The sequence below is a fragment of the Anastrepha obliqua genome, chromosome 1, assembly GCF_027943255.1.
Source record: "Anastrepha obliqua isolate idAnaObli1 chromosome 1, idAnaObli1_1.0, whole genome shotgun sequence".
Classification (NCBI taxonomy): domain Eukaryota; kingdom Metazoa; phylum Arthropoda; class Insecta; order Diptera; family Tephritidae; genus Anastrepha; species Anastrepha obliqua.
This window is the reverse complement of record NC_072892.1, coordinates 131,647,903-131,675,839: the sequence shown is the minus strand read 5'-3', so window position 1 is coordinate 131,675,839 and position 27,937 is coordinate 131,647,903. Positions and strand designations below refer to the sequence as shown.

The 27,937-nt window shown below is 34.8% G+C and overlaps 1 protein-coding gene across 4 annotated transcripts in view; it reads left to right on the top strand.

The window, feature by feature from the left end:
• Positions 1 to 27,937, top strand: part of LOC129236146 (NADP-dependent malic enzyme-like) — a 74,863-nt gene that overhangs the window by 25,734 nt on the left and 21,192 nt on the right. For all 4 annotated transcript variants that reach the window (XM_054870375.1, XM_054870373.1, XM_054870374.1 and 1 more), the window contains one exon: positions 10,920 to 11,838. In XM_054870375.1, the coding sequence (XP_054726350.1) occupies positions 10,920 to 11,838 (919 nt within the window). The remainder of the gene's footprint in view (positions 1 to 10,919; positions 11,839 to 27,937) is intronic.

Below are 27,937 nucleotides of genomic sequence, written 5' to 3'. Positions count from 1 at the left end.
GATTTGTAGCTTGATCTCGATAGTAATTTATTTTTGAGAAGTTTTATGTGAGCAAAGTAACTTCATCTTTCATTCACGGCGATTAGTCTGCAGCGCTACAGAGGCGTACACCCAGGTATTAAACACTCTCCACATTTCGAAAAATATATAAGCCGGTCTCCAGGTTGCCTCTATACAGTTTGGTTAGTAGAATGTGGTGAATGGATGTCACCAATTTTTCTTAATGCGACTTAGGCGGCTATAGCTTTCAACCACGAATATAACTACACACAATTTGTTTGCCTTTTCTCCTCTAAATCATAGTAAGTACTAAGTTCACGCTTCACTTGAAAGGGCTGTCAAATCCCACGGCATAGTAGTACTCAATTCACGCCGCGGAAACACCAAGCAACATGAATCTAGCAACATTTTTTCACAGCTATTTAATACTTACGAATACTGACAGTTCGTTGGCGTCTGAAGCGCCTTAGTTCGAATGCTACAAGGATATGGTATTTTTAAGCGAAAAGTCTTCACAAAGATTGGAAGCGAATCTTTTTTGTAGTTTTTTGTGTCAATATACATACATGTCTGTCAACATGTTTAAAAACACTTTTCTTACCAAAATTTGCCAATTGTTTCTGGGGTAATGCTCATAAATTTGACTTTTCTTTTCATTTGACAATCACTGTTGCTAGCAACATTTCACGGCAAGCTGGCAAAATTTCGCGGCTGTGAAGTTAGCCTCTACAGCGCACTTTACTAAACGAGCTGATAAGCTGTATACAACTTTAACGTTCCCTTTAGCTTCATGTATTCGTTTTCTCCATTGTCTGACGATGATCAATTTTGGAGTACCAAAACTATGCAAAGCTGCAGAAAACTCACTTTTTCAAGTATTTTCCCGACCGGCACGCAAAACCAACTGTTCTAATATTTATTTAGCTTTATTTACACTTCAAGCCTAACACCAGATTTCAATTCGCCTTAAACTAACCTTGAAATTTGTATACTGGCTTCAGAGTTTAGCAAGCTTTTCTGAGAACGAAAATGTGTTCATCACTATGAGTGGAGCTTTAATGTTAGGGGCTAGTTGAGAAAAGCATTAACCTATTAATAACTCGAAATAAATAAATAAAATAAAAAAAAACTTAGGCAAATTCCAAATTATACAAAAAAGGTAATCATTTGTCTCGATTTACGACATTTATTTAGAAAATCACTGCTATCTTTCTTATTCCGCTCTTACAAACATACATATGTATGTACATGTGAACCGTTTATTATGAAGTAAGTAATTAATGCTCGGTGAGAAATAAAAGGAATATCACATTGATATACCTATACGCTTATGTATGATACATCGACAAGGCTCGTATTTTCTGACATTGAAGCTGGAAATGAATGGTTAGATTAATGCATAGAAAATTTATTTCCTATGTGCACTTTTAAAAGGATTTTTGAGAACTTCGGAAATAGTCCAAGTTCGCCATGGCTGGGATTACCTAGGATTACCTTGTGAGCCCGAAAAAATAGACGATTGTCATAATTTTTTTTTAATATATTTTAGAACTTTTATTCAAATGAGGCATATATCATACTGAAGGGTAACTCTCGAAGAATACATTTTGGTGTTTTTATTTTAAAAAATGTTATTATTTATTGTTGATATCGCCCCTCCCCCGAAACGCCGTTTTTTAGAAAAGGCTTGCGGTGATCACGGTAGCGCATGAACAGCTCAACTAAAATCAAAAAAAATTGTAGAAAAATGTTTTTAGTGAATCTGAATGGTTTATTTACCCAAGAAATTTTTTTCTTGATATGAAAACCACTTTGCACCAAAAAACGATTTTTGAAGGGTTGAAATATTAAAAAAAAATTAATTCCAGCGAACTATGCGAATATTTATAAAAAATGATCCGTTCAGATTCTCGAGGTTGTAACTTCGAATAATTAAAAAAAAAAAAGGTTTATGCAAATCAGTCAAATAGTTTTTGATAAATAATGATCATCGCGACGGTAATTTTCAAAAAACACGACTTCGAGATAATCGCATTTAAAGTTTTGCGTGCACTTCTCCTTCCAAGAAAGGTCGTGTGCTTCCACGGTCTGTAACTTTCGTTCTAGTGCTCCGATCTTCACGATTTTTTGAATTTATAGTTTTAAGATGATGTACTTTTTGAATATGCCATAAACAAAATTTTCGAGTTTTTAGTCCAACACAAGGTAATATATAACCCCTTAAGTATTCGTTAGTTTTCGCCTTGACCAATTCGTGACTTATTTAGCACTCGGAGCTCTACTTCATTTCGTTTTGTGACTTCGTGAATTGTAAAAGTTTCAATCCAAGGCGAATCTATAAAATCTGTAAACCAGCTGATTTGCTTTTTCTTTTTCTTTCGCCGTGTCCATTTTGCTGACAGCACAGAATGAAACAAGGCGAATTCCGGATTTGTTTTCTAATTTGTCAATACTTTGCTTTGACAATCAAACGTATAAAACATTGTTGTTGGTCTAGTGCCACCACCTCTAATAAATGCACCCCTTTTTATTCCCACATTTTCTGCAACCATAACATTTTCTTTCTCACAATTAAGCCGACGAGCTACAACAGCTTGTGAGCTAATGTCTAAACAACTTAAGACAACTTGGAGCATTTTTTACCTGTGACTGCCTTTAAACATCAAATCACTACGAATTAACGCAGGAGTCTATAAATTAAAGATTTCTGTCTTGCAATGATCTGAAATCAAAACTTACCTGAATTGAGTTATTAAATTAAACTGAGATTTATTGGCTTGAAACCTATTTCGCATCTACTATACGTATGTATGTATGTATGTGCGTACACATTTTTTACAACAAACAAATATAATATACTGTTATTGCCCTCATAATCATACACACATTTGTGCATACATATAAACTGATATAAATTCTTCTTATCACTTTCCGCGTCTACATATTAGTATACATACAAGTACACGCATACATATATGTATATGTATTTTGTCACGCCAGAGGAGAGCGCACTTTGCCCAGTCGGTCTTTAATTGTTTTTTAATGCAAAACTTTTATTTATACACTGTAATCAACAATAACCAAGTAGTTGATTGATAGTTGCTTGGACAATTTCTGCGATTGCAATTTAATTTAAAAAATAATTTAATTGTTTTAATTTATTGTGATTTGAAAAAAATGTCCATACGATTAACTTTTCTTGTTCTACAAAACAATTAAAGCTTGAAACATTGTCGCCTAGCAAAGTGGGCATATTCGCCGCTCTTTAAAGTGAGTGCATGTCGATGCGAGTGTGTGTGTGTGTATAATGTTCTGGTTATAAAAATTCACATAATTTGCAATGATAATTATGTCAAATCAATAATAATGAAGTTAAACAAAACTCTGATAAGTTTATTTAACAATAAAGCAATAATTTGTCGAAAAATTAATGATTTTCGCGACAAAAAAAAAACATTTAAATTACCGCAATGAACACAAACGGCAAGACACCCAGCATTAAATCGCAGTATCACTACGGTAAACTTTGTTACAATTAAATACTAAAATGGAATGGAATAAATTTAAATAGAATTAAAATTAAAAATTCGGATCTAAAATTAAGTAAAAAAAAAAAACAAAATAAATTACATTCAATTTAGAATCAAATAAATAAAATGAAATGGAATGCAATAAAATAAAAAGAAATTAAATAAAGTGATTACTTCATTAAAATCAATAAATAAATAAATAAAATAAATAAAATTTAAAAATAAAAAAAGGAAGATATGAAAAAAATTAATAAAAAATTAATTGAATTTAAATAAATAAAAATGAAGTAAAAAAATTTAAATGAAACGAAAATGAAATAAGATGAGATGAAATAAATAAAAATGAGCTAAAATGAAATAAAACATATAACAAAAAATAAATTCAATTCAATTTATAATCCAATTAATACAATAAAATTAAATACAATAAAGTGAAAAAGGAATGAAATGAAATGAAGTAAAATAAATGTAATTAATGTAAAAAGGTATAAGAAAATAAATTTAAAAAAATAAAACTTAATAAACTTTAATTAAAATAAAGTAAAAAATTTTATAAAATTCTTTATACAAAAATTTAAATTAAATTCGCCGAATAAAATAAAGTAAAAAAGTAAAAAATAAGATAACTAAATTTAAAACTAAATTCAGAAACAAAATTTTATATTCTAAAAATCTAACTATTGAAGCAATAAAAAGACATGAAAAAAAGTAAATAAATGAACTAAAATAAAATTCGGCGAATAAAATAAAGTAAATAATTAAATTAAATAAACTAAAATAAAATTCGGAAAATAGAATAAAGTAAAAAAATTAAATTAAATAAACTAAAATCTAATTTAACTTTACTAAATTAAAGTGCATTCGATGTGCGCAAAATTAAAGTAAATTAAATTAATTACAAAAATAAAAGACGAAACGCTAAAAATAAAATTGAAAAAAATGGACTAAAGAGAAGAATTAAAAACAATTTAATTAAAAAAAATAAGAAAACTAAGATAAATTAATGCACAAAAACCTCAGCAAAAAAATAAAACAAAATAAAGTAAAAATATTAAACCAAATTAATTAAAAAAAATTAATTAATTCAAGAAATAAGAGAAAAAAGAAGAAATGTAAATAAAATTAACTAAACTAAACTGAAAAAAACGAAAAAAATTAATTAATTCAAGAAATAAAATAAAAACAAATAAATGTAAATAAAATAAACTGAATTGAGCTAAGTGAATTGAAATAAAATAAATAAAAACTGAAACTAAATAAATAAAAATAAATAAATTAGTTAAAAATAAAAGAAAAAAGAAGAAATGCAAAAAATAAAATTTCTTAAACTGAGCTAAGTGAATTGAAATAAAATAAATTGAATTAAAATACAAATTTTGACTAAATAAATATTAAAATAAATAAATATTAATAATAATAATAAATATTGAAATAAATAAATATTAAATTCGGCGAATAAAATAATATAAAAAAAATTTAGCAAATTAATTAAAATTGAATTAAATCTGAGTAAAATAAAATACATTAATGTAATTAAAATTAAATAAAATAAAAGAAAGAAAGTAGAAAGTAAAAGAAAATAAATAAAATTAAAATTAAACTAATTTAAGTAAATATGATTTTCTGTCTATATAGGTGCATAATACTATTGTAAAGCCTATCTTGTTATATGGATTCATAGTCTGGTGGAACTCACTAGAGAAGACAACATTGATGAAGAAGCTGGAGAGAGTTCAGAGGTCGGCACTCATTGGAATCAGTGGGGCGCTTCGAACGACTCCTACTCTGGCGCTCAACGCAATGTTAAATGTGGTACCCGTAGACATCGCAGGCAGAATTGTCGCTACACGTACCGCAATCATACTGAGGGGCTCGAGCTATAAGCTCACCCTCACTTATGGGCACTCAGGCATCCTTAGAAACTTCGATTTCATCCCTCTGTCAACGGATCAGTGTATACCCTCGTTAAGTCCAACCGGAACCTTCTCCACTCATATTCCGTCAAGGGAAGAGGGGACGGAGGGCTATACTTGGGGGCAGGGCCTGGTGAACTTGTTCACGGCTGGATCGAAGTTGGAAGGAAAGGTTGGCGGAGGAGTCTTTTGCGAGGAGCTTCCCATCAGAGTCAAATTCAGGTTACCGGACCACTGCAGCGTGTTTCAGGCAGAGGTAGCCCCAATCAATGAGGCAGCTGACTGTCTGCTCACATGCGTACTAACAGTCAAGAAAGTAAATATTTACTCCGATAGCCAAGCGGGAATAAGCGCCCTCCGGTCAGTGCGGTGCATTCGAAACTGGTCAGGGAATACCTGGCATCACTTTAGACTGCGTCCAAATTCTTTGACATAAGCCTCATCTGGGTTCCTGGTCACAGCGACATTGCAGGAAACTGTGAGGTGGATGAGCCGGCCAGACAAGGGACATGTGAGGTGATTTCCCCGCAAAATGAGAGAATTGGGATCCCCCTGACTACCTACGGCCTGCTCCTAGAAAGATGGGCATCGCGCCAACTCAGCGAGCGCTGGGCAAGTACACAAACTTGTGGATCGGGGTCGCTCGGGCGAGCTTCTGAGGTTGACAAAATATCAGCTCTCGCATCTCGTGGGTTTTCTCATAGGTCACAATACGGGAGGAATGCATGCTGTGAGACTTGGAATCACCGCGAGTCCTTTTTGCGCTGGATGTATGGAGGATGAGGTGGACTCATCTCAGCACCTTCTCCTTAGCTACACTGCTCTGGCGGGGATAAGATCCAGGCATCTTGGCTCTTACTTCTTTGCCACGCCTGCTGATATCGCTGGCGCTGACATTAAAAATCTGATGAATTTCATCAGCAGCGCAAAACGGTTGACGCAAACACAGCATAGTCATCGTTCGTAATCCACACGCTCCTGACCTTCCCAACACCATCTCTCCCCGCCCTCTCCCTGCATCCCATCGGTCTTTTTCCCCTTTCACCTCCCCTTTCACCTCACCTCCTCCAAGTGTGCTCAAACTCAAATTCAATTCCCTTACCTACGCTTTTCAACCATAAAATACTGAAATATATACAAATTTACAGCCATAAACCAACCCACACTTTTCAATATATGTAAGTACACAAGACGAAGGAAAAGTAGAAGCCGAAAGGATATAAAGAGCTTTGGAAAACTCTACAAACTCACATCAATTCAAATTATTACGTTTCAATTCAATGAATTTAAAGACAAATAATTGTAAGCATTTCAATCACGTCATTTCTCCATTAAGCAAAAACGAACTGTTTTCGTCAGTTGTTTTTTTTTTTTTTTTGGAGCGTTTCTTCTGGCAATCCACCATTTCGCCTATTAGCTGTTCATTATTCCATAATGTGTGAGGGATGGCAAGGATGGCGCGCTCTCTCTCTCAAAATGAAAGAGTTTTGCATCTTATTATCTATGCACCTGGTGTGCACTGAATGAAATAAAAAAATTCCCTAAAATTCAACGTTACCGTGATTTGGCAGCAGGGCAGCATTATTTTTGGTTTGACAGTTCGCAAAGAAAAGAAGTTTCCAGTGCTTTATTATAATCAACGAATATACATCTGAAAATATACAAAAACAAAAATTGTTTGAGCATGTCGTGGGACGGGCCTTTTGACTACTAAAAAATATAATAAAAATATGTCTATTTGTACTTGGCAGCACTGGCCCAAGCATGCAACTTGTGAGCTAAGCGGCTAAAAACGTTGTTGAAAATCTTTTTAGACCTCTTTAACAGACCGTTATTCGACTCTGACCGAATGCAACAGAATCAGCTGGGCTGACATCCTTGGGAGATGTTTACAAAAAAACTGAGATTGTGTTGGTGATATACGAAAAAAATTTACCAATGATAATTGGTGGCATCTGAACAGCGACTGATTGGACGAGTGTGTGAATACATGTGAAATGATCGTGCAGAATTCGGCTGCCGGATCTCCCAAGCAACGTAGTAGCGAAGTCCCGCCACAATTTTCTTTTCACCATAGTTAAAGGACAAACCTTGGCTAAAAACATCACTAAACTGTAGTTGCTTTCACCTACAACCTGCCTCTCAATTAAATGCTAAACGTAAATAAATTTTCTATAATCTAATCATATCATTAGTTGGACTCATGTGAAGAAACCAATCAGATAAATAAAATAAACACCGATTTCCACTACTGGGTAAACAACGAGCCAAAATAGTTGCAATTAAAATGAAATTCAATATGCCTTGATAAAATTCCAAGATCCAATTACAATCTAAAACAAAAATTTAGTTAGTTAACCAAATCGTAAAATTAAGTAAACTAAGATAAATTAATATGAAATAAAATTCAGCAAAAAAAACTAAATAAAATAAAGTAAAAAAAAATGAAACCAATTCAATTAAGAAAAAAATAATTAATTACTTACAAGAATAAAAAACGCTTTAAAAACGTTCAACATTCTCACGTAAAGCCAATTTTCAAATGGTTCGCTTAGCGAGCAGAGAAGTAATGAATCGACAGCAGGTGCTGCTTAAAAAACTGCCGCTTAATTTCTTGACCGGCTGAAAATATCACCGAATAGAATTTTTGTATATCATTTCTTTGGCCAAGTAGACGGTGCACCTCTCAAATGGCTTATGAAATGATACATAAATTTAAAACGTAAACAAATTAATCCTAATGGTAAACAAACTCAAATACAAATAATCTATTTTGCTGTCAGTCAAATGCTTTGCCACAACGAACGCAATGGACTCATTGTGACAGCCCTATTATCCACAAACTGAAGTGATTCTCCCGCTATCCTCGGCTCCTTCACTCCTCCTAAACGAAACAAAGACAATAAATTAAAATAAATTATTAGGCAAATACAATAAAAATTCTAAAAGTCACTATGTACTTGGACTATGCACAGAAAAATAAGAGAGTCCGTATGTTATTTGTTCAAGCTATTTGAATTTTTTTTAACAAAATAATGATAATATAAGGTTCTTAATAGGAACGCTGACGTTGTTATCGGTGTTAATGCTGATTCCTCGATAAACGAAGTCTCTTACAAACTAATCTTAAAACTATATTATAAAAATTTGATCTAAGATCTATGCCAATAAGTCATAATTAGTCGATGCCCTCAATTACAATGCACCCAGGTCATTGCTCAAATTCAGTCAGCTCTATCTGCCAGAGTCCTTGAAAATTGGACAATGAACATTTGTACGACGTCCTTCTTAGGTCACACATATGTATATTAGTTCTTTCAAATAAAAAAAAATTAATACCTCACATAAAGCTTGTTTTATTTCATTTCGAAACAATCTAGGGAAACCCTGTAGTATTTTTTTTCTTGTTTTTTTTTTTTGTGCAGAGGTAAGGTTCTAAATGCTCTTACACCGGCCGTTGTCTACTGCTTCGTGTGGTGTGGCCACTAAAGCAATCCCTCCATGGGGACAAATAAGGAAACTGCACTTTCATGTGAGGATAGCGGCCTGAAGTCGGGACCCAGGGATGGCCTTAAGAAGACGCAGCCTACTGTTAAGATTCCCGCCAATAAAGAATGCACCGATTCTGAATGCATCTGGAAGCGGATCACCTCGCGCTGCGCTCTGGGGCGTCATAGCTGATGGTCCCACAAATAGCGTCGCGTATACAAACATCATCGCTCAGAAGAAAATTATCATGAGTATCAGAGGGTTACAAACAGTACAGCAAAGGCCAATCAGCTCTCATGCCACTCCCACCCCAGCAAGCGTTTCAGCTGAAACGTCTGCTACGAAAGAGAGCGTATCAATCGCCGCAATTGAAATGTCGCTCCTTGACTCGATCTCATCAAAAAAATGAGGAGAATGGAAAAGTATGCGAAGACTGGTCATAAATCTATACAGCAGGCGTTCAGACGTCAAAAAAACATCAGCAAAGAGGTCAAAGTTAGAGTATCGAAAATGACTGAACTGTTAGATGTAACACTGAACTATAGACGTTCGTGGAGGGCAGCAGAAGACGAAAGGGCAATCTTAAAACTACGCAAGAACACTGATTTACCCAACCAACAGCAGATATTCCCACCCCCACGGCGACAACCAGTTCAGCTGCCTCCGAGAACTGTAAAAAACCCAGGGGAAAAGAACCTACTGGGAACACAAAAAGGGCTCTCATAGAAAAAAAATATGGGTTGGCAGACTGTTATTAAGAAAAATAACCAAAAGAAGCCGAGAGATAAGCCAGCCGATCGAAACAAAAAGAACAAGCAACGAATACGGCATGTAAAGCCAGAAGCTGTTGTACTAAAATCCGAAGAAGGTCATAGATCTGCAGATGTGCTAAAAGACCTGCGCGCTAAGATTACGACCGTTGACTCAGTCAATTCTTTCTTTGGGGTTATTTGAAAGCAAAGGTGTACGTCAATAAGCCAGCAACAATTCAAGAGCTAAAGGATGAGATAATTCGGCACATTAACGGCATAGATATAACCTCAATTATGCCTGAGCGTCATCGAAAATTTGGACCATCGGATGGAGGTGTGCCGCCGAGGCCACGGCCGCCATTTTGTTCCATACGTAATTAAGCCATACCAATATTATCTTAATAAAGAGAAATGACAATAATTTCCTAAAAAATTGTATTTTATTCAAAATCAACACCTGCCCTTGAAACTTAACCACCCTTTACTAGTTTTTATATTAATTATTTAAAATATGCTACTGAGTTGGTTCGGAGAAAGCGGCTAAAGGATCGTGTGTTTTCTTCGAACGTCGTGTTTTTTTCGACATAAATACATATGTACATACGCTAAAATAACTGTTATCAGCCCAAAAATTTGTAAATTAATATTGTCGGCATTCCTGTGAAAGTATTAGGCAGCCTCTATTTTCTTCAAGCTTTACTATACCACGCCGCGCAAATTGCAAAGATAAATTAAAACTTACGAATATCTGAATTTGTAAAACTAAAATTAATCTTATCATCGCAAATATTTTAAGCGGCACAACTCATAAACTACTTCATTTGCCGTTGGTGATAATCTGTTATATAAACCCATAACAATTTAAGTACACATCGCTCATTTGCTGAAAGAGTGTCATCAAAGTATTTGCATACATACATATGCATGTACATGTGTATGTATGTATGTATATGTATACATACGCTCATCTGCTTTCTTTGGCAGCGTTCGCACTTTTGCCAAAACTATGCGATTTGAAAAGTGTGAATTACACAACGCATAACATACATAAATTATCCACAAGCCAACTAATAATTTAATTTAAAAACTGTGTAGGTACATACATACATATGTACCATACAGAGAGTCACATACACACACGCACGAATGCATGCAAACACACATCAAATAAGCAAGCAAATTTATTGAATACTTTTCCTCTCTCTTTCTTCTCTCCAAATTTATTTCGAATGCAGCTCGCCGCTCTATCCAACCGCCAATAATTCATATAACCCTTCCAATGGCCAGGTAACACCGCATGAAAATTGTCGACAACAGCAGCAACAGCAAAGGCAAATCTACAAAACCACAATTCCAGTGAATGAACATTGCCAACATCAGCAGCAGCAACAGCAACAACAAGTGACCGCCACGGCCAACAGCTGTCATTGTAGCGAAGGTAATGGTGGTAGAGCTTTCATGCAATCAGCTGTTGCTGATGCTCAGCTGACTACCCCACAACACAATAATACAAACAATAATAGCAACAACATAAGCGCCTCCAATGGTGACGCAATAAACGTCAGGCATAGCGCAATCGGAATCCCCATGTCTACGCAGCATTGTTGCCATGCTACCGCTAATACAAACACTCATCACGACTCCACGCAAGCACATTGTGCTCACCACAACACTAGTCAAACGAGTAATAATCACACGAATCCACTAACAACTACGACAACGACCATCGAATACGAGTTGTCAAATGGCATAGCAAAATTGAGTAAAATCAGTACGAGTCGAGTAGCTGCCGAACAGTCATTCTTGCCGTCTCAATTATCACAGACGCAGCAAATAAGTAGAGAAGTCAATAATTTGACGGAAAATACCAGCAGCAACAGCAATAATAAAAAAGTCGCAGCGTACGAAAAGGAGCAACATTTATTGCCACCGCTATTATCCTCAAAAGCGTTACAGAAGTTAACTTCCAGCATAGACGCCTTGAATAGTTACAACATTAACAATAAGAATTATTTGGCCGGTATACAAAAGCAACAGCTAAGAAATTATAGTAAAATGAGTGATTGTAAGGGAAATTTGATGCTAGCCGATGATGCCGAGGTACCCGGCGAAGTGAGTGGATTGGACCGCTTGCATAAAAAAAAATACAATAAGGTAAGTGACAGTATGAAAAATAGTGATTCATGGAAAAAACATATGTACATAGAAAAAATATGAAAATAATTATAAGTGATTGATAAATCAAAATTTTGATTAGTTGAATTTGGAAAAATATCTAAAAAAAAAATATACGCTTCAGTAGTCGGAAATGGCCATAGCTTGAAATGGTCTATGACGCGCGCCTGTGAAGTAAGCATTTGTGTGTTCAAGCAATTGAGAAATGGAAAATTCCCTAAGTATAAAGTGTATGAAAGTCGTTGACGACAAAGTTTTAGTGTTTGGACAAAGGCAGCGAAGTTACAAAGGGATGAAAGATATTTCACCATAAAAATGTACAAAGAATCGATTTTATAATATTTAGTTTTTAATGAATATTATTTACCCCACGTCAATTTTAGTTGACGCCTTTTTCGAATAGTTGAAGGCCAAACGATGTCCTATTTGCCCTCGCCGGTTTAAGGCATTGGTATAGTTTCTTGTATACCGACAAATTTGGGTTTGTCGCTATAAAAGCCGCTGAAAAATCGATAGGAATTCCATGACTGCCTCAAAAATTCCCTACAAAGGACCTTTTGCTTAATATGTAGAATTGTATGCGTACTTACGTATATCTAAAAACGCACCCTTATTTGTCAGATGAGCAATGTGAATGTCTGTATGTAGTCTATGTAGGTATGCATTTATGTGGGTATTCCTACGCCTGTACAATAGCAAACAGCTGCCTATGTTCACTGAATAAAAATCACACCATTTTTTTAAGTGCTCTCAGAGCACAAGCTTGATTGCTTTCATGCAAAAAGGGTGATTTATCAAGATCTCTAAACATATTTTATAACCGAAAAAACCAAAAAAAATTGCAAATTTATTTTAGAATTTGATTGAATAACCAGGATATCAAATGCTGACGGCGTAAATGGTGCAAAAAGGGCGATTTATCACGATCTCTCAACACATTCTATAACCAAAAAGTAAAAAAAAAATTAAAAATTTATGAAGTGCGCAACTAAGTTCTCGCTGTTTTTTGGTGAAAATACAACTTTATTCTAAAAAAATGGTTACAAGTGAATCATTGAAAGTATTGCCCATCGCTGGTTACTACTCTTTCCAATCTTTCTGGTTGATCTCGTATACCGTCGCGGTAAAACTGTTCATCTTTTGAGGCTATCCTCGGATCAAGCCATTTTTTGATGTCTTCATGTGAATGGAACTGCTGGTCAGCCAGACCATGTGCCATCGATCGGAACAGGTGATAATCGGACGGCGCAATATCTGGAGAATATGGTGGGTGGGGTAAAATTTCCCATTTCAGTGTTTCCAAGGTAGGATTTAACGGGTTTGACAACGTGAGGCCGAGCTTTGTCATGCTGTAGAATCACTTTTTCATGCCTCTCCGCGTATTGCGGCCGCTACTGGCGTAGTGCTCGGCTCAATCGCATCAATTGAAGTCGATACCGATCCTCAGTGATGGTTTCGCTTGGTTTTAGCAGTTCATAATAAATAACACCAACTTGGTCCCACCAAATACATTGCATAACCATCACAGCGTGAGTATTCGGCCGAGACGACGACGTAGAAGCATGACCGGGCAGTCCCCATGACTTTCTTTTCTTTGAATTGCTGTAATTAATCCATTTTTCACCACCCGTCACGATGCGATGAACAAAACCCTTCCTTTTTTGTCGCTGGGGGAGTTGTTCACAGGCGGAAAAGCGACCACCCTTGGTTTTAACTCATAAGGAACCCTAGTCTCCTGTTTCTGAATCATTCCCAAAGCTTGCAATCGCTTGGAAATGGATTGGCGGGTAACTCCTAATACTAAAGCAAGCTCTTCTTGCGTTTCAGTGTCTTCGAAGGTTTTTGGCCTTCTTTCACGCGGACGGTCTTCAACATTACAATCACCATCTTTAAAACGACGTAGATGGTTCCTAATGTGGTCAAGAAATATCCCAAGATATAAAGGTTTTTTCTATTTAATTGCCATCGCTCCTCGACAGACAATGCCATGAAAAAGCCCTTCATAAAAAGTCATTTGTCGTTCGTAGACGAAATTTGAATTTTGAAATAACGGGCATATTAAATAAAGGCCATATTACTTTAGAATTTTATTGAAAAAACAAGGGTATTAAATGGGAAAGACGTAAATAATTCTCGGTGTGGGCATGAAATATCCAAAAGATAGTAAACGTTTATTCTAATACCCATTTTTGACTTTAAACGCTGCTCATAAAAATCATTTGTTGCTTAGAGACTCAATTTGAGTTATGAAATAATGGCCAGTTTGAATTTCTAAGACATATCCACATATTTTTTTGTTTAGATAAAAAGCCATTATAGGCTTTGTCTAATATCTTAGATCTCAAGTATTCTTTATCTATAAACAAGCACGTGGCTGTTATTTTTTAGTTTTATTTTATTTTTTTTTTTTTGCTTTTGAAAGGGCCATTATTGAAAAAACCTTTGTCCGATATGTGGGATCTCAAACATTCCCATTAATAGAGTTAAATTTTAAGTATTTGCATAACTGAACTATGGAAATCCCGATATTGACAGTAACCTGTCGGCGCATTGTGTTTGGACTGAGCAATCAAAGAGAAATAGTTTAGATACAAATTTACGTATTACATATGATCGTATGTATATATATGAATTTCTGTCTGAGTTTGTACTTCATAAAGTGTAACTGTTCAATACCTACACTCATACAATTTTAATTCTATTCGCGGTCGATGTCATAGCCGAAGGGGTAGGTGCGTGAAGTGCCCTCCATTTCCTCCATTTGTGGAAAAATATCAAAGCGCTCACCACAAATAGGAGGAGGAGCTCGGCCAAAATACAAATAAGAAAGGAGCTAAATGCCAATTATATATATGTATCTATATATAGGCACATCAGCTTGAACTGGCGAATTTAAAACAGAATTTAAAAAATGTTTTTCTTCTCTTCTTTTTTATACCGGGATCTCTAATAAATTATAAATATTTCTTAACAAGCGCAAGCATTTAGTTTGACTTTTAAAATTTTATGCAAAAAAAATGCTTTAACTTTTTAAAACTCTTCGTTTTCAATTATGAATTTAAAACATAACGAATTTAAAACAGAATTTAAAAAATGTTTTTCTTCTCTTCTTTTTTATACCGGGATCTCTAATAAATTATAAATATTTCTTAACAAGCGCAAGCATTTAGTTTGACTTTTAAAATTTTATGAAAAAAAAATGCTTTAACTTTTTAAAACTCTTCGTATTTCAATTATGCCAAACAAATTTCGCGCAGTCCACAATCTCTCTTTTATGAATTGAGCTCAAATTGTGTTGTACATATACACGTATGCATACATATATATATATATATCTGTCATTAACTATTCATTTTGGATTTAAAAAATTACCCGCAGTTTCTGCAAAAAAAATATCACCCTTTCTCAACAGCTGTTCACCTTTTCCACTCTCAATGATTTTGCACACACATGCATGGATGTGTGTGTATGTGTACACATGTAATTGTACTCAAAACACCGCTTCCTCTGTTTTGAAATGTTTTATTCTTTCATAGCAAAAAGTATAATAAATACAAACATTTCATCGGCAAACGACTCGGCGTCGAAACAAAAACACATAATTTAAAAAAAAAAAGAGAACTCGCACCATAATCAGTACTTTCGCCACAAAGCTTAATACCCCCGTAAAGAGCGACCACTAGATTTTTAGCTCACGAGAAAACGCTAGAGTGTGCAAAAAAACAAAGCATGAGCATTTAATGTGTATTCATACGATTTTACACACTACTACATACATACATACGTTGTTCAGGCGGCAATATCAAACTCATATATGTATGTAATCACAGCGTGACTAAGCATAAAAACAAAACAAAAACCACAAATCAAATAATTTTAAAAATTCATCGAAGTGAATAGAAATGCAAACAAGTAAGGAAAACTAAATACGGCCGGAACGAAATTTATATGCACGCGCAAATTTTAGTAAAATTTAATTTGGGTTGGCCGGTAATTTTTGGAATCAAACAAACTCTTAGGCAATGCGAATGTACATATGTATGTATGTATGACATATGTAGCTTGTAACATCAGAGAGTTGGACGGAAATTTAGTCTTAACACAATAGGAAATGGGTGTGATTTTCTGCATATGAATAATAATATAATATATTTATGTATGTCGGACCTAAATGAGGCCGTACCAAGTTTGGGTGAGTTTTATTAAGACTTTATCGGCATAAACCCATTACCCAAAAGTGGGCGTGTGACACCGCCCATTTTCACTCCCATTTTGTTTGTGCCGTACTTATTTTTCATCAATTGAACCTCCGAACGGAGCGAAAACTTTTATAAGCGAAATTGAAATAATGAGATTTTCGGAGGTACTTTCCAATCGGTCCAGCTCACGTAAATCTTGATATTTTTTCGAAATATTTTAGTGGGAGTCTTTAAATGTAATGAATTTTATAATTCCGTTGGAAAGTCAGTAGCATTTTTTTTTTTTTTTTTTGTTTTTTTGAGTTTTTAGGGAGAGACGTATACATATATGTACATACTAAATATATGTTTGTAAATTTCTCTGCATGTACAGACTATGCTTTCAGGTTTTTCTAGTAAAGAACTTAATACTTATTGGCTCTTATTACATTTAATGGGAATTTTTGATAGGTATGGCATTTTTTGCTCCATGTTTATTATTATTCATTGTTAATAAATAATTTCGCCATTTGTTTATCGCGATTGCGTTTCATGAAGTCCATACGGCCAACATTCTCTCTAACTAATAGGCTAGACAGACGGCGGCGGTAAGCGGGATTACCGGCGCAGTTAATTCTGATTAGAATTTTAGTGTGACAGACGGTTGTTACGCAGATTAGGGCAAACCTGATTTGTTTAGTTGATAGTTTTTCAGTAAAAGATGGGCTACAGGCAACAAAGACCGGTATTAGCTGCCCTGATACTAAAAAATTTTTAATTATTAAAAAAAATCTTAAATTGCAATTTCTCAAACGGCTCCGAAATATCAAAAAAATTAATGAAATTTCGTAAGTGTTAATGCAAACTAGCATTGCATCCATAACATCTCAGGAAAGAGAACGAAAAATCTCTCTCCGTCTAGGTTGAAATTTGTTCTAAATATATAATTGGCGTTTCCTCCCTTTTTGGGTGTTTGGCCGAGCTCCTCTTCCTATTTGTGGTGTGCGTCTTGATGTTGTTCCACAAATGGAGGGACCTACAGTTTCAAGCCCACTCCAAACGGCAGATATTTTTTTTATGAGAAGCTTTTTCATGGCAGAAACACACTCGGAGGCTTGTGCGACCTTTAAAAAAAAAATGTTTTCTTCATTTTGGTGTTTCACCGAAATTTTTTTCTGCTTACTATCTGAAGTTGGCCATTTATTTCACACTGGAACCCTAGGAATTTCACGATGATGATGATCTAAAATTGAAAAACGTCTTTTTAAACTTAAAAATAAAACGAAAATCCTTTAAAACACTTAATCCTGTTGGGCTCATTCAGAATTGTGTTCCAAAATTTTAATACTGTAGTGATTGTTTTCAATCTTGCTTGTTCTTCTCTTTAAAAATTTCATTATTTCTCCTTCGCAATAGATATTAACTGTCATTTTTTGGAAATTCGCCATCTAAAATTACCCCAATCCGCTTAAATTATGAGAATTAAGTCTGCTTATTCATCTTTATTTTAGGATTAAATCCTGTTTTACAACATACCGATTAAAAATGCATACAACATACATATAATCATGTATCGGTTGAGCTTGAAGTCCAACATTCTCGCCATCTCTTTGGAGGGCGACCAGGACGCCTTGAAGTTGTTGGCTTTACTATCATTGATATTTTTGCCAGTCGTTGATTGGCCATTCTCTGTACATGGTTCTACCATTCCTTCCGCCGCATCTTTCTGCTCCTCCTGATAACATCTTGCACGTCGTATATTTGTCGTATCTCTTCGTTGCGCATCAAGTCTCGGTGTTTGGTGCCTGCTATAGCGCGGAATGTGTGTATTTCGGTGCTTGCTACTGCCTGCTCTGTTGTTTTCATATCCACTCTCGTCATATGTCAATATAGCCCTCACATGTTTTGTATATTCTATCCTTGCTTATGGTGCTGAGGTGTTTATTGCGGCATATAGCGTCCCTAAAACATCCTGCTGCGCGCGCTGCTTTGTATGTTTGCGCGATAACTTCAAAACTAAGTTCTTTAGAAGATGTTATTGTGTTGGTATCGAGGTAGTTGAACTCCCTAACCTGCTCAATTGGTGCGTCATACACAGGAAGCTTGCATGTTAGCGAATGTCTTGAGATTAAAGGAGGTTTGGTTTTTGATACGGATATTTTCGTATTAAAAGTTTCTGCAGCTCTTTCGAAACCGTAGAGGAGACATTGTAAGTCGACTTCATTGTGGGATATTAGTACTGCGTCAAACGCATACCAAATTATTTTTATTTCCGTTTTCAGAGTATATAGCTTAAACTGTCACCTTGCCTCATCCCAGGGGTTGCTGATGAGTCTTAGTTACATAATTTCCGACCCTTACGCTTGTTGTGTTATCGATGTTAAGATTTCTGATAGCTGATATGATTCGGTTGTCTATCTGTCAATCTGCAATGGTTGCTCTTCATTCATGAGATGATTCCGAATTAAATCGTTAATCACGATTAACGCCACCGTCTGTCTAGGCTATAGCTGAGCTTATCAGGAACCGAATGTTACTTTCCAATCATATTTGATAGTCTCCTTATGGGCACAGACCGTTAACATGATGAACCTGAACAAAAAGTAATTCAAGTGATTCGACCACCAAAGGCTCATTCACGCGCCGCATTCCATTTGACTGGAAGCTTTGAGCTTTAAGGTGTTTACTATTGAAGTGGGCAGAGAAAAGTTCGGGAATTATTTGGCTGCCTTAGAAGAACAGCTTTGCATATTTACGTAGAGACCCAGACAGAAGTGATTTTCATCGCTGAATTTAAGTCGGTGACCATTTTCTGACTTTTAGTGCTTGGTTCGGGCATAAGTTCTGGCATGATAATTTACCAAAGCGCATTGTACAGGTGTTTGATGAACAAGAGCTCGCTTTTGCTAGCTAATTTTGCCGATATCCCCATTGAAAGTCCCATACAACCGAAAACACACCCGTTATTTTACATTTCATTGGTTTCCCTGTCTGGGATTTGTGGCGTCTGACGCAAAATAAAAGCACTTGCCATAAATATTTATAGGTAATCACATTCTTAATTATGTATGTATGTATGTACATATATATGTATGTGCTTAGATAGTCCTAATTTAGTACGCTAGTATATATACATATTTATAGTAAATATATATGTACATATGTGTGTAGGTATGTACATGCATTTGCTCATACGCGTATATGGCATACCAAATCGTTGATTTGCCAGAAATTGCAAATGTCAGCTGAAATTACCGCTATGTCAATTTTGGCATGACATTATGTTTTGTTCTACACATACATACAAATGCGTATATGTATGTACACATGTGTGTGGCAAATTCATTGATTGACGCAAGCGTTAATTTTTTTATATTTTTTTTTTTAACTAATTTGATATCTCACAAAACCGCCTAAAGGGGCACAACTCGCAGTCAGAAATATGATTCAAAAGAGGCGCAAGTTTGTGAAATTGTGGAAAAAACAAATAAACAATTTTATTAGTAAAATACCACAACTTAAAGTGTGCGCACACATACACATATACGGGCATGTACGCCAATTTGCTTGCCACTTTCTCTAGCCGAAGAAATAAGTTTTTTTATCTAAAAAAATAAAATCGTTTTAGAGTTGTGTCGTTTTAGAGCTTAATATGCGATAAATAATATATCTAAGCGGCCTGCTCTCACTTACTATGTATGGGAGAGTATGCTCACGCACATTATTATGCCACCTTGATAGGGGTCAAAATTTCATATGTGCATATGTATGTATGTAAACATATGCTTGCTCCACTTGTTGGCTGCCTAAACTATAAACACAAACATCTTCGTGGAATGAAAAATTGTGTTCATTTATGCATGTATGCGTTTGTGAGTTCGTGTGCGTCCAATTTCCAAATTTCGCTTAATTGGGCAAAATCTGCTCAATTTTTTTGCACATACATACATGTGTATGTACGTACGGCCAACAATAATAATCTAAGTGCAAATATACAATCTGGGCAGATTTTTTCCTGCACTTTGTGGTATCTTTTGTATTGTAGTTTTCCAAACAAAAAAACATACATATGTATGTTAAATGTATGTAATATGGGACTAAGAGATTTGTATGGCAGATGGCCTTCTGATGAGCTTTTCCATGCCAACAATTCGCGCGGCTATTTGCTGATAACATTTACTGGTTTGAATTTTAATTTCAAACTACTTTACGAGCAAATGTTTTAGTCTCGAAATATAGTGGCTGAGTTGTGAGTGCTGTTTTTTACATCATTTCTGATGTTTTATATTCAAAAATGCAAAAAATGTATCCATCCAGTATATCTACAAAAATAGATCTTTTTTTTTTGAAAGGTTAAAAGGTCAAAAAGCTACGAAACATAAGTTTGCTCTAACTCGACAAACTTTGCTTGCAATTTCAAGTCAAGTATCGATCAAACAATTTAAAGTTTATGCTCGTTGTCAAGGTGACATTTCACACTAAAAAAAATCGTTTGCTGTTTTTTGTTGGGCAGAGAACGTAAATATGTATTAGAGATGTTTTAGTAGTTCCTCATTTTCCGCAGAAACAAAACAAGGGTAAGAAATTAAACTCGGCAATAACTTCACCACAAGTTAACAGAAGAAAATTAATTAAATATGGCTGCCGGAGAGAAATGAGAGGGAGTGAGTGAGAATGCCACGCAAGTGTGAAAAAATGTAGCTTACATTAAGTTCCTGAGCCTTCTATATAAATTTACGTTCTCTGATAAAGGCGAAAATGCAAGCGAGGCCGCTGAAATTGTGAATGGTGTTTATGGTGCCGATTCTGTAACGGCTATTTACGTGTAATTTTAGTTTCATCGTTTTTGTTCAGGCATTTTTTAAGTTAATGAAAATGTCGATAAAATCACAGAAATAATCGAAGTTGAACGGTATGTTAGTAGTAGTCGTAGCACAGAGAACTGCAAGCGGTGGTATTTTTCTGACTTGCGATCCACTCACAAAAAAAGCGGTATCAATATGTACGACCAACGCAAACTAAGCGGTGTCTGCGCTGAGCAGAACCGCAACAGAGCAGTAAATGTTCTATGTATATCGTTTGTACATCCGAGTACTTTGTTCAGTCTTTGCTTCGTTTATAACTACCGCTTGTGCGATCACTTCGGCTATGCGGTGCTGCATATGACCGCTACCGAATGACAAAAATACTGAAAACACCGCCTGCACAAATAGATCATAACACACAAGCAAAAGAGTACCGCAAAAAAATATCTATGCCATCGCGCGTTCACTCGATACATAAATGATTAGCACGAGTTAACGACGTTGCCACATACACTACACTACATACATAAACTGCAAACATACATTATTATTGTTTCCAAACTACTACTACAGTCGTGCAAGAAACTTGTGAGATATTTTAAGAAAGCAAATTTGCAGCACAAGTTACCAAGTTCCTTAAAAAATGATTGTCCTACTCGGTGGAATTCCAATTATACGATGCATTTTCATTAGCGGGTAACATTATAACCGAAAAGCGAAATAGAATTGGGCCCAAAACAGTTGACAATTTGTTATTTTTGCATTTAATGCATAAAAACTTCAATAAGTTGCAAATATAAATATTATATTTTCTTTATATCTTTATATATAAGTATCTTTAGAAGTAAGTTAAAAGAAAAATTATTATTTGTTTTTGTACGATAAGTAATTTGTAAAAGAATGAATTTGGTTTTCAATTTTTATTTTAAAGTTCATTTTATTTTCTGTCATAATTAATAGTAATATACAATAATATAATAAAATAATATCACTGCTTCAATAAAGAAAAAACTTTTCATTTAAAAATACTGCTACATATGTATTTATAAAAATCCTTTTTTTCCGTGCGCTGCTATCTCACTATTTGCAAGGGATGACGACGCGGTGTTTGCGGTGTTTTCCTCATTTGACAGAGTTCACACGTCACACCGCTTAGCCGAAGTTGAATATACGATTGCTTTCAAATCTAACACCCGAGTATACGAGATATTCATACACTCAGCAATCGCGGTAATAGCGGTATTGATCAGCACATACACCGCTCTTTTGCTTTCCGCTCAAATGCGTGAAGCAGAGTATTGAAGCGGTGGGCAAGCAGTAGCAGTACACCGCTGCAGTTCTCTGTCGTAGCATCGCCCAGTAACCAAAGTAATACATTTCCCCAAAGAAGAAGTATTATAAGATTTCTGCGACCGAAAATTCGAAATTTTCACACAGTGGTGTGAGGAAAAAAACTGAAACGCTTAACACCAAAAAGTGGACATATTTATTATCTTACATTTTTTTTTCACAGATATGTTTATATAGTGCGTGATAACTCTATTGATATACACATCTATATCTTTTTTAAGTCATATTGTAAATATGCGGTTTTGCTACTTTTGTAGATTTGCTATTCACAAGTAGTTCAAATGCGGTTTCGCACTATCACCGACGGTATACATAAATATGTATTTATCTATACTATATATTATATATATACGGAACTACTCAAGCACGAGTTGTCATAGGTGCCCAATAGTTGCCTAAAAATACTTGATACGATCTAATAACTTTTCTATACTACTAATATTATTAAGCAGTCAAGACCGCAAGCCGCTTCTTATATAAGATAGAAATTTTGTAAAAAAAAATGTTATAATAAAATGTTCCTCAAAATTACATATAATATTTTTTGTGCTATAACTTTGTTTGTGGTATCAGTGACATTCTAAATTTAAATGTTTTAAGCCGGAAATATTTTAAAGCGTAGTTAGTGTAAATAGTACATTATACGAAAAGTTTAATAAATATTTCGAAGCGATCCAGTCACCTTTCTTAAGTAAATATGAAATAGACATCTCCGATTTGGTCATAAGGAGCATCAGAAAAATATTTTTTAATAATTTTAACCCTCTAATGTCTCGGGGTGTTAAAGTACCACTTACAAAAATAGCCACATCTACATCAAACCAGAGTGTATTACTTTCTACTTTGGTTTTTTTTTGTAATTTGTTTGTTTATTATTATTATTATTATTTTTTTGTTTTAAGATGCTAGAAATACCGCTATTTTGATATATTTGATTCATCATTTTGAATTTCCGCTATGATTTCATATTCGTGAGCTACCTTTGTAACGAACTTGAAGCAGATCCAATTGCTTTTGCCACTTTTTTCTCATAAATTTAAATTTTTTAAATTAAATCTTTGGCAATCGTAATTAGCAGCCTCAGAAGCCCAAAGTGTATATTTTCGGCAAGAAGCAATGGCAACCTATTGCCGCCACTTTTAATTTAATTAACTTTGCACTTTGAAATGCAGAACATCAACAAACCTTAACAAATATTTTAAATTTTATTTCACATGACTTGAACTTGAAATCTTTTTTTTAGGTTTATAGAGCCCTTAAAGGATTAAGGGATTTTATCATCACTCTTTTTTTGCTGTAGGTACATTTCAACTTTTTAATTCATTTTGTCTAAAGATAAATAAATCTGCAAACACAGAAGCAAGAAAACTTAAGACTTTTTGCTACAATAATTTCCTCCTTTCTATTTGCTAAAAAATATTATAAAACTAAAGACGTCAGTTGATTTCATTACATACATACACACACACACACCATTACATAGCACTTGTGCCCAAGAGAGTCATCATCATTATCATTTCCTTTATCTCCCATTGGTGGCATAGGTCCTCGCTCAACATGAAGATTGGAAAGTCTTTGGAGGGGTAATCGTGTATCGACAAATACCCCTGCTTCGGCACATTAAACGAGCCCAAGGGAGTACACTCGTAATTTTGGTCACTAAACGGTTATAAATAACAACATAAAATAATCGAGGTAGATATAGACATACATATATGTATGCATATACCAAAATGCCAAATGATAAGAGGAGTTGAATTAGACATGTATGAACATCTGTCCGTCCGTACGCACGATAATACAAGGTGGCACATAATTAATCATCTAATTTGGGTTTTCAATAAGTTTTTTTATTAAATAAAAGCAATGCTTTCAAGTGGCGGCCGCCATAGCCGAATGGGTTGGTGCGTGATTACCATTCGGAATTCACAGAGAGGTCGTTGGTTCGAATCTCGGTGAAGGCAAAATTAATAAAAAAAAACATTTTTCTAATAGCGGTCGCCACTCGGCAGGCAATGGCAAACCTCCGAGTGTATTTCTGCTATGAAAAAGCTCCTCATAAAAATATCTGCCGTTCGGAGTCGGCTTGAAACTGTAGGTCACTCCATTTGTGGAAGAAAATCAAGACGCACACCACAAATAGGAGGAGGAGCTCGGCCAAACACCTAACAGAAGTGTATGCGCCAATTATTATTTTTTTTTTTTTAATGTTTTCAAGTGACCAAGAACATACGGCAATATAACGGTAATTTTGAAAAAAAGAGAAAAAATGGGATATCTCTGTTATACTCATAGATCATGCAAAATAATTAAAATATGGTAAAATGTATGAACCCAAAACAAGAAATATGTCTCGATGTTTTAAATAATTAAAAAATACATTTTAAAATTCAAAAATAATTCACCCAAACAATCACCTCAGATGATACAAGAGGTTAGGATTAAAAGGTCTGCATATATTTTTTTTTTGTATCCCTTGTTAAAAAATATACACGACATTCTCATTTGAAAATAAAAAAAATGTTTAAGAAAAACATCACAACGCATATACATCGATCCTAGTTGGAATATAGGTGTATTAAAAGGTTTGCATAAAAACGTGGAAAAATTTTATCAGCGGAATCAAAATGATTAGCGTTTCGGGAGTGCTTTCTAATTGGTCCAAATCACGTAAATTTTAATATGTTTCCAAAATCTTTAATGTCTTAAAATTTAAATTCCAATTTTATGATTCCGTTGGAAAAATAAGTAGTACCGATTTTTTTTATAGAAAGTGACCCAACTTAATGTACATTCACCTGTAGAACCTTCGAGCGCAGCTCAATAAGAAAGTAGAGCTCAGGTTGCACAGACTACATGACTCCGTACTTTAATTGGGAGAGAAAGTTTCGTACTACAATTGAAGAGGAGGGATACAATAAAAATGACGACTACATGAAAAAACTAGTGGAAGCTAGGTGGACTAATTTGACCAAAGGTATGCTAACAGGTCATAATCTATTGGCTGCACATGCGTACAAGATAGGGATTGCTAACACGGACAAATGCAGGAAATGCAGAAAGGAGGTTGAGGAAACTTTAGAACACATTCTGTGCGTCCGTGCGGCATTATTAAAAACGCGTTTAAAATGCCTGGGAACCCCATTGTTTGAGGGTCTCAAAGGCGGATCTCCCAGTTCTGCTTAGATTCGCCAAAAGCGCTGGCATCCTACATGATGTCTACTTTCGGTATTCATAGAGGTCGGTCTCCATCTGGTATCGCTAGGGGCCAAAAGGTATATGCGTGGCTTATTGCCAACCGGCTAACCTAACCTAACCTAATGTACATTCTTATACATATCCTTGGCTGCGTTAAAAATGCTGCTGAGTGTTTCATTATTGAGTATTCAAAATTTATCTGCGTGTTCTTGAAACCTGCTTTATTAGCGAAAATAATTAAGCAGATGTGGACTTACATATCTATGCGCATATGTTTGTGGATACTCAAAGATATTTACGTATATTAATATTTCAATTGTGCATGCGTGCGTCAATATTTGTATGTAATATAGTATGTACTATATTATATCTAAAGAGATGTGATCATATATATGTATGTGTGCAAATAAGTATTTATCTCAGGAAATAAATAGCGATAAATTGGCTTGGAAAAACTGTATCATTTATTTATAAAAGTTTTTGCAAAACTATTTCTTCCCACACTTACTTATATGTATACATATGCACATATACATACATACACATAAATTTATATAAAATAAAAAATAAATCATGACATTTTCACATGTTTTCGAAAAGGTTGCCAAAATACTTATAGGCCTATGGTCGCCTGCACACAGAGTTTTCAACTTTTCATCTACTGGCAGTGTAATAATTTTTTCCACATTACTACCGTCTTTTTCCAAAAATAAAACAGTGTCTTACTTTCTTTTTTGGTCTAAATGCGCGCTAGGGCGTATTTTCGGGGAAGGCAAAAAGAAAACTGTATTTATATTTTTTTTATTTAATATTTATTTATTTTACACAGAATACAGAAATTTAAATTTATTCAATTAAAGTCATGTCATCTTCTTCTGGAATATCGTTAAATAAAATAATTAATAAAAAATAAAAATCTGAATTAAAAAGAAATAAAATTCTGATTTTCTGCCAAATTTCCTGTTGAATCATTGGCCCGAATCTCTCATGTCTTGCGATATAGCTATCGTTAAATGAATACTTCAGTAGCCTTTTCGAACTGCATTAGAAACATCACTATCAGTAATTTGTCCAATGAATTTTTTCCCCAATTCACCACTTCTTGGTTTTACAAAATTAACTCGATGATTTCTCACCATTCTGTTTTCAACATATTCATTGATTTCCATTCGCAAATGATTCTTGAATGGTTTGTTTATTGCAAAGTCAAGTATCTGGAGGTAACCAGTCATTCCTGCCGGAATCATTATTTGATCAATCTTCCTCTCAGCAAGAAAGTTTTTCATGTTTTTAACGCGATGAGTACTGGCTGAATCCCAACCTAGTAAACCTCTATTCTGACCCCTCAACAGTGGTGGCAGCATAAAATCAACCCACTTTCTTATAACTGCTTTGGTGCACCAAGTTTTTCACTTTCAATGACATGAATTCCTGAAACACGTTGAATCTGGTCATTTTTACGTTTAGTGATTAAAAATGGCGATACTTTCTTGCCATCTAGACGAATCGCCCAAATACAGGTAACACGTGCTCTATCGTAACCGGTAGAAGGAACGTAAATTGACGAGGAAGCCTTGTGGTGAACTGTCATTTAAGCTCCTTGGCCTAGGAATACCGCGGTCTCATTTATTGCAATCATCTTGGGGGGTTGGTATTTCGAAAAATCGATGCCATCAACAAAAAGCTTAAACGCAAGTGCACGCTTAACAACTTCATTGCCTTCCAGCTTAAACAATGTTGTTGATCTCCTTAGAGACCTGATCCAACTCTGCGTTTTTTCTCATTAATCGTAGTCTGCACGCCATTTACGAACCATACGGATATCCAGCATCTTCTCTTTACAGAATGCAACACGATTTACACCCCTGGAGTCTTCCACGATACCCTTTTTGTGCTCCATGGAATACTTGTAGCTCTTTCGTTTTCCTGTAGAGGTCAACAATTAATTTCTCGGAATATTTTGTTTCAAACATTTCTCTGAAATACGACTATTAGGTAAACTAAACATATTATTATTTATACTGAATAAATCAACAGCATTTTTAACGAATTCTTTTTGTCACATTATTTTAACTAAGGATAATTTTCGGGCGAAGTCTTATTTTACAAAAAGTTCCGAAAATCACGATCGGGCTTATTTTCGGAGAATGTCTTATTTTCGGAAAAAGACGGTATGCCTTAGAACTTAAATATAAATTTTAGAGAGATTCCATCCTTCGCTACAGCATCGGATTTAAGGTTTAGCAGAGCCTTCAGAACAACAGCCTCACTAACTGCAACAAATTGAAATTCTCCTTTAGGAGGAATTTGTATGTATTTACTAGAACTGAAATATACTAAAATTTGTTTACACCTATACTTCAGAAAATGCAGTACAAGTATTTATTTGTTGTTATATGCATGCATGAGATTTTCAAAAAACACTACACTGCCTTTATAACCAAAGTAATCAACGTTGAAAAGCGGTGAGCTTTCCCAAATAAACGATATCATTGTTATTAAAAAAATGTATGTCTATAAATGATAAGAATTTCAACAATATGCAGA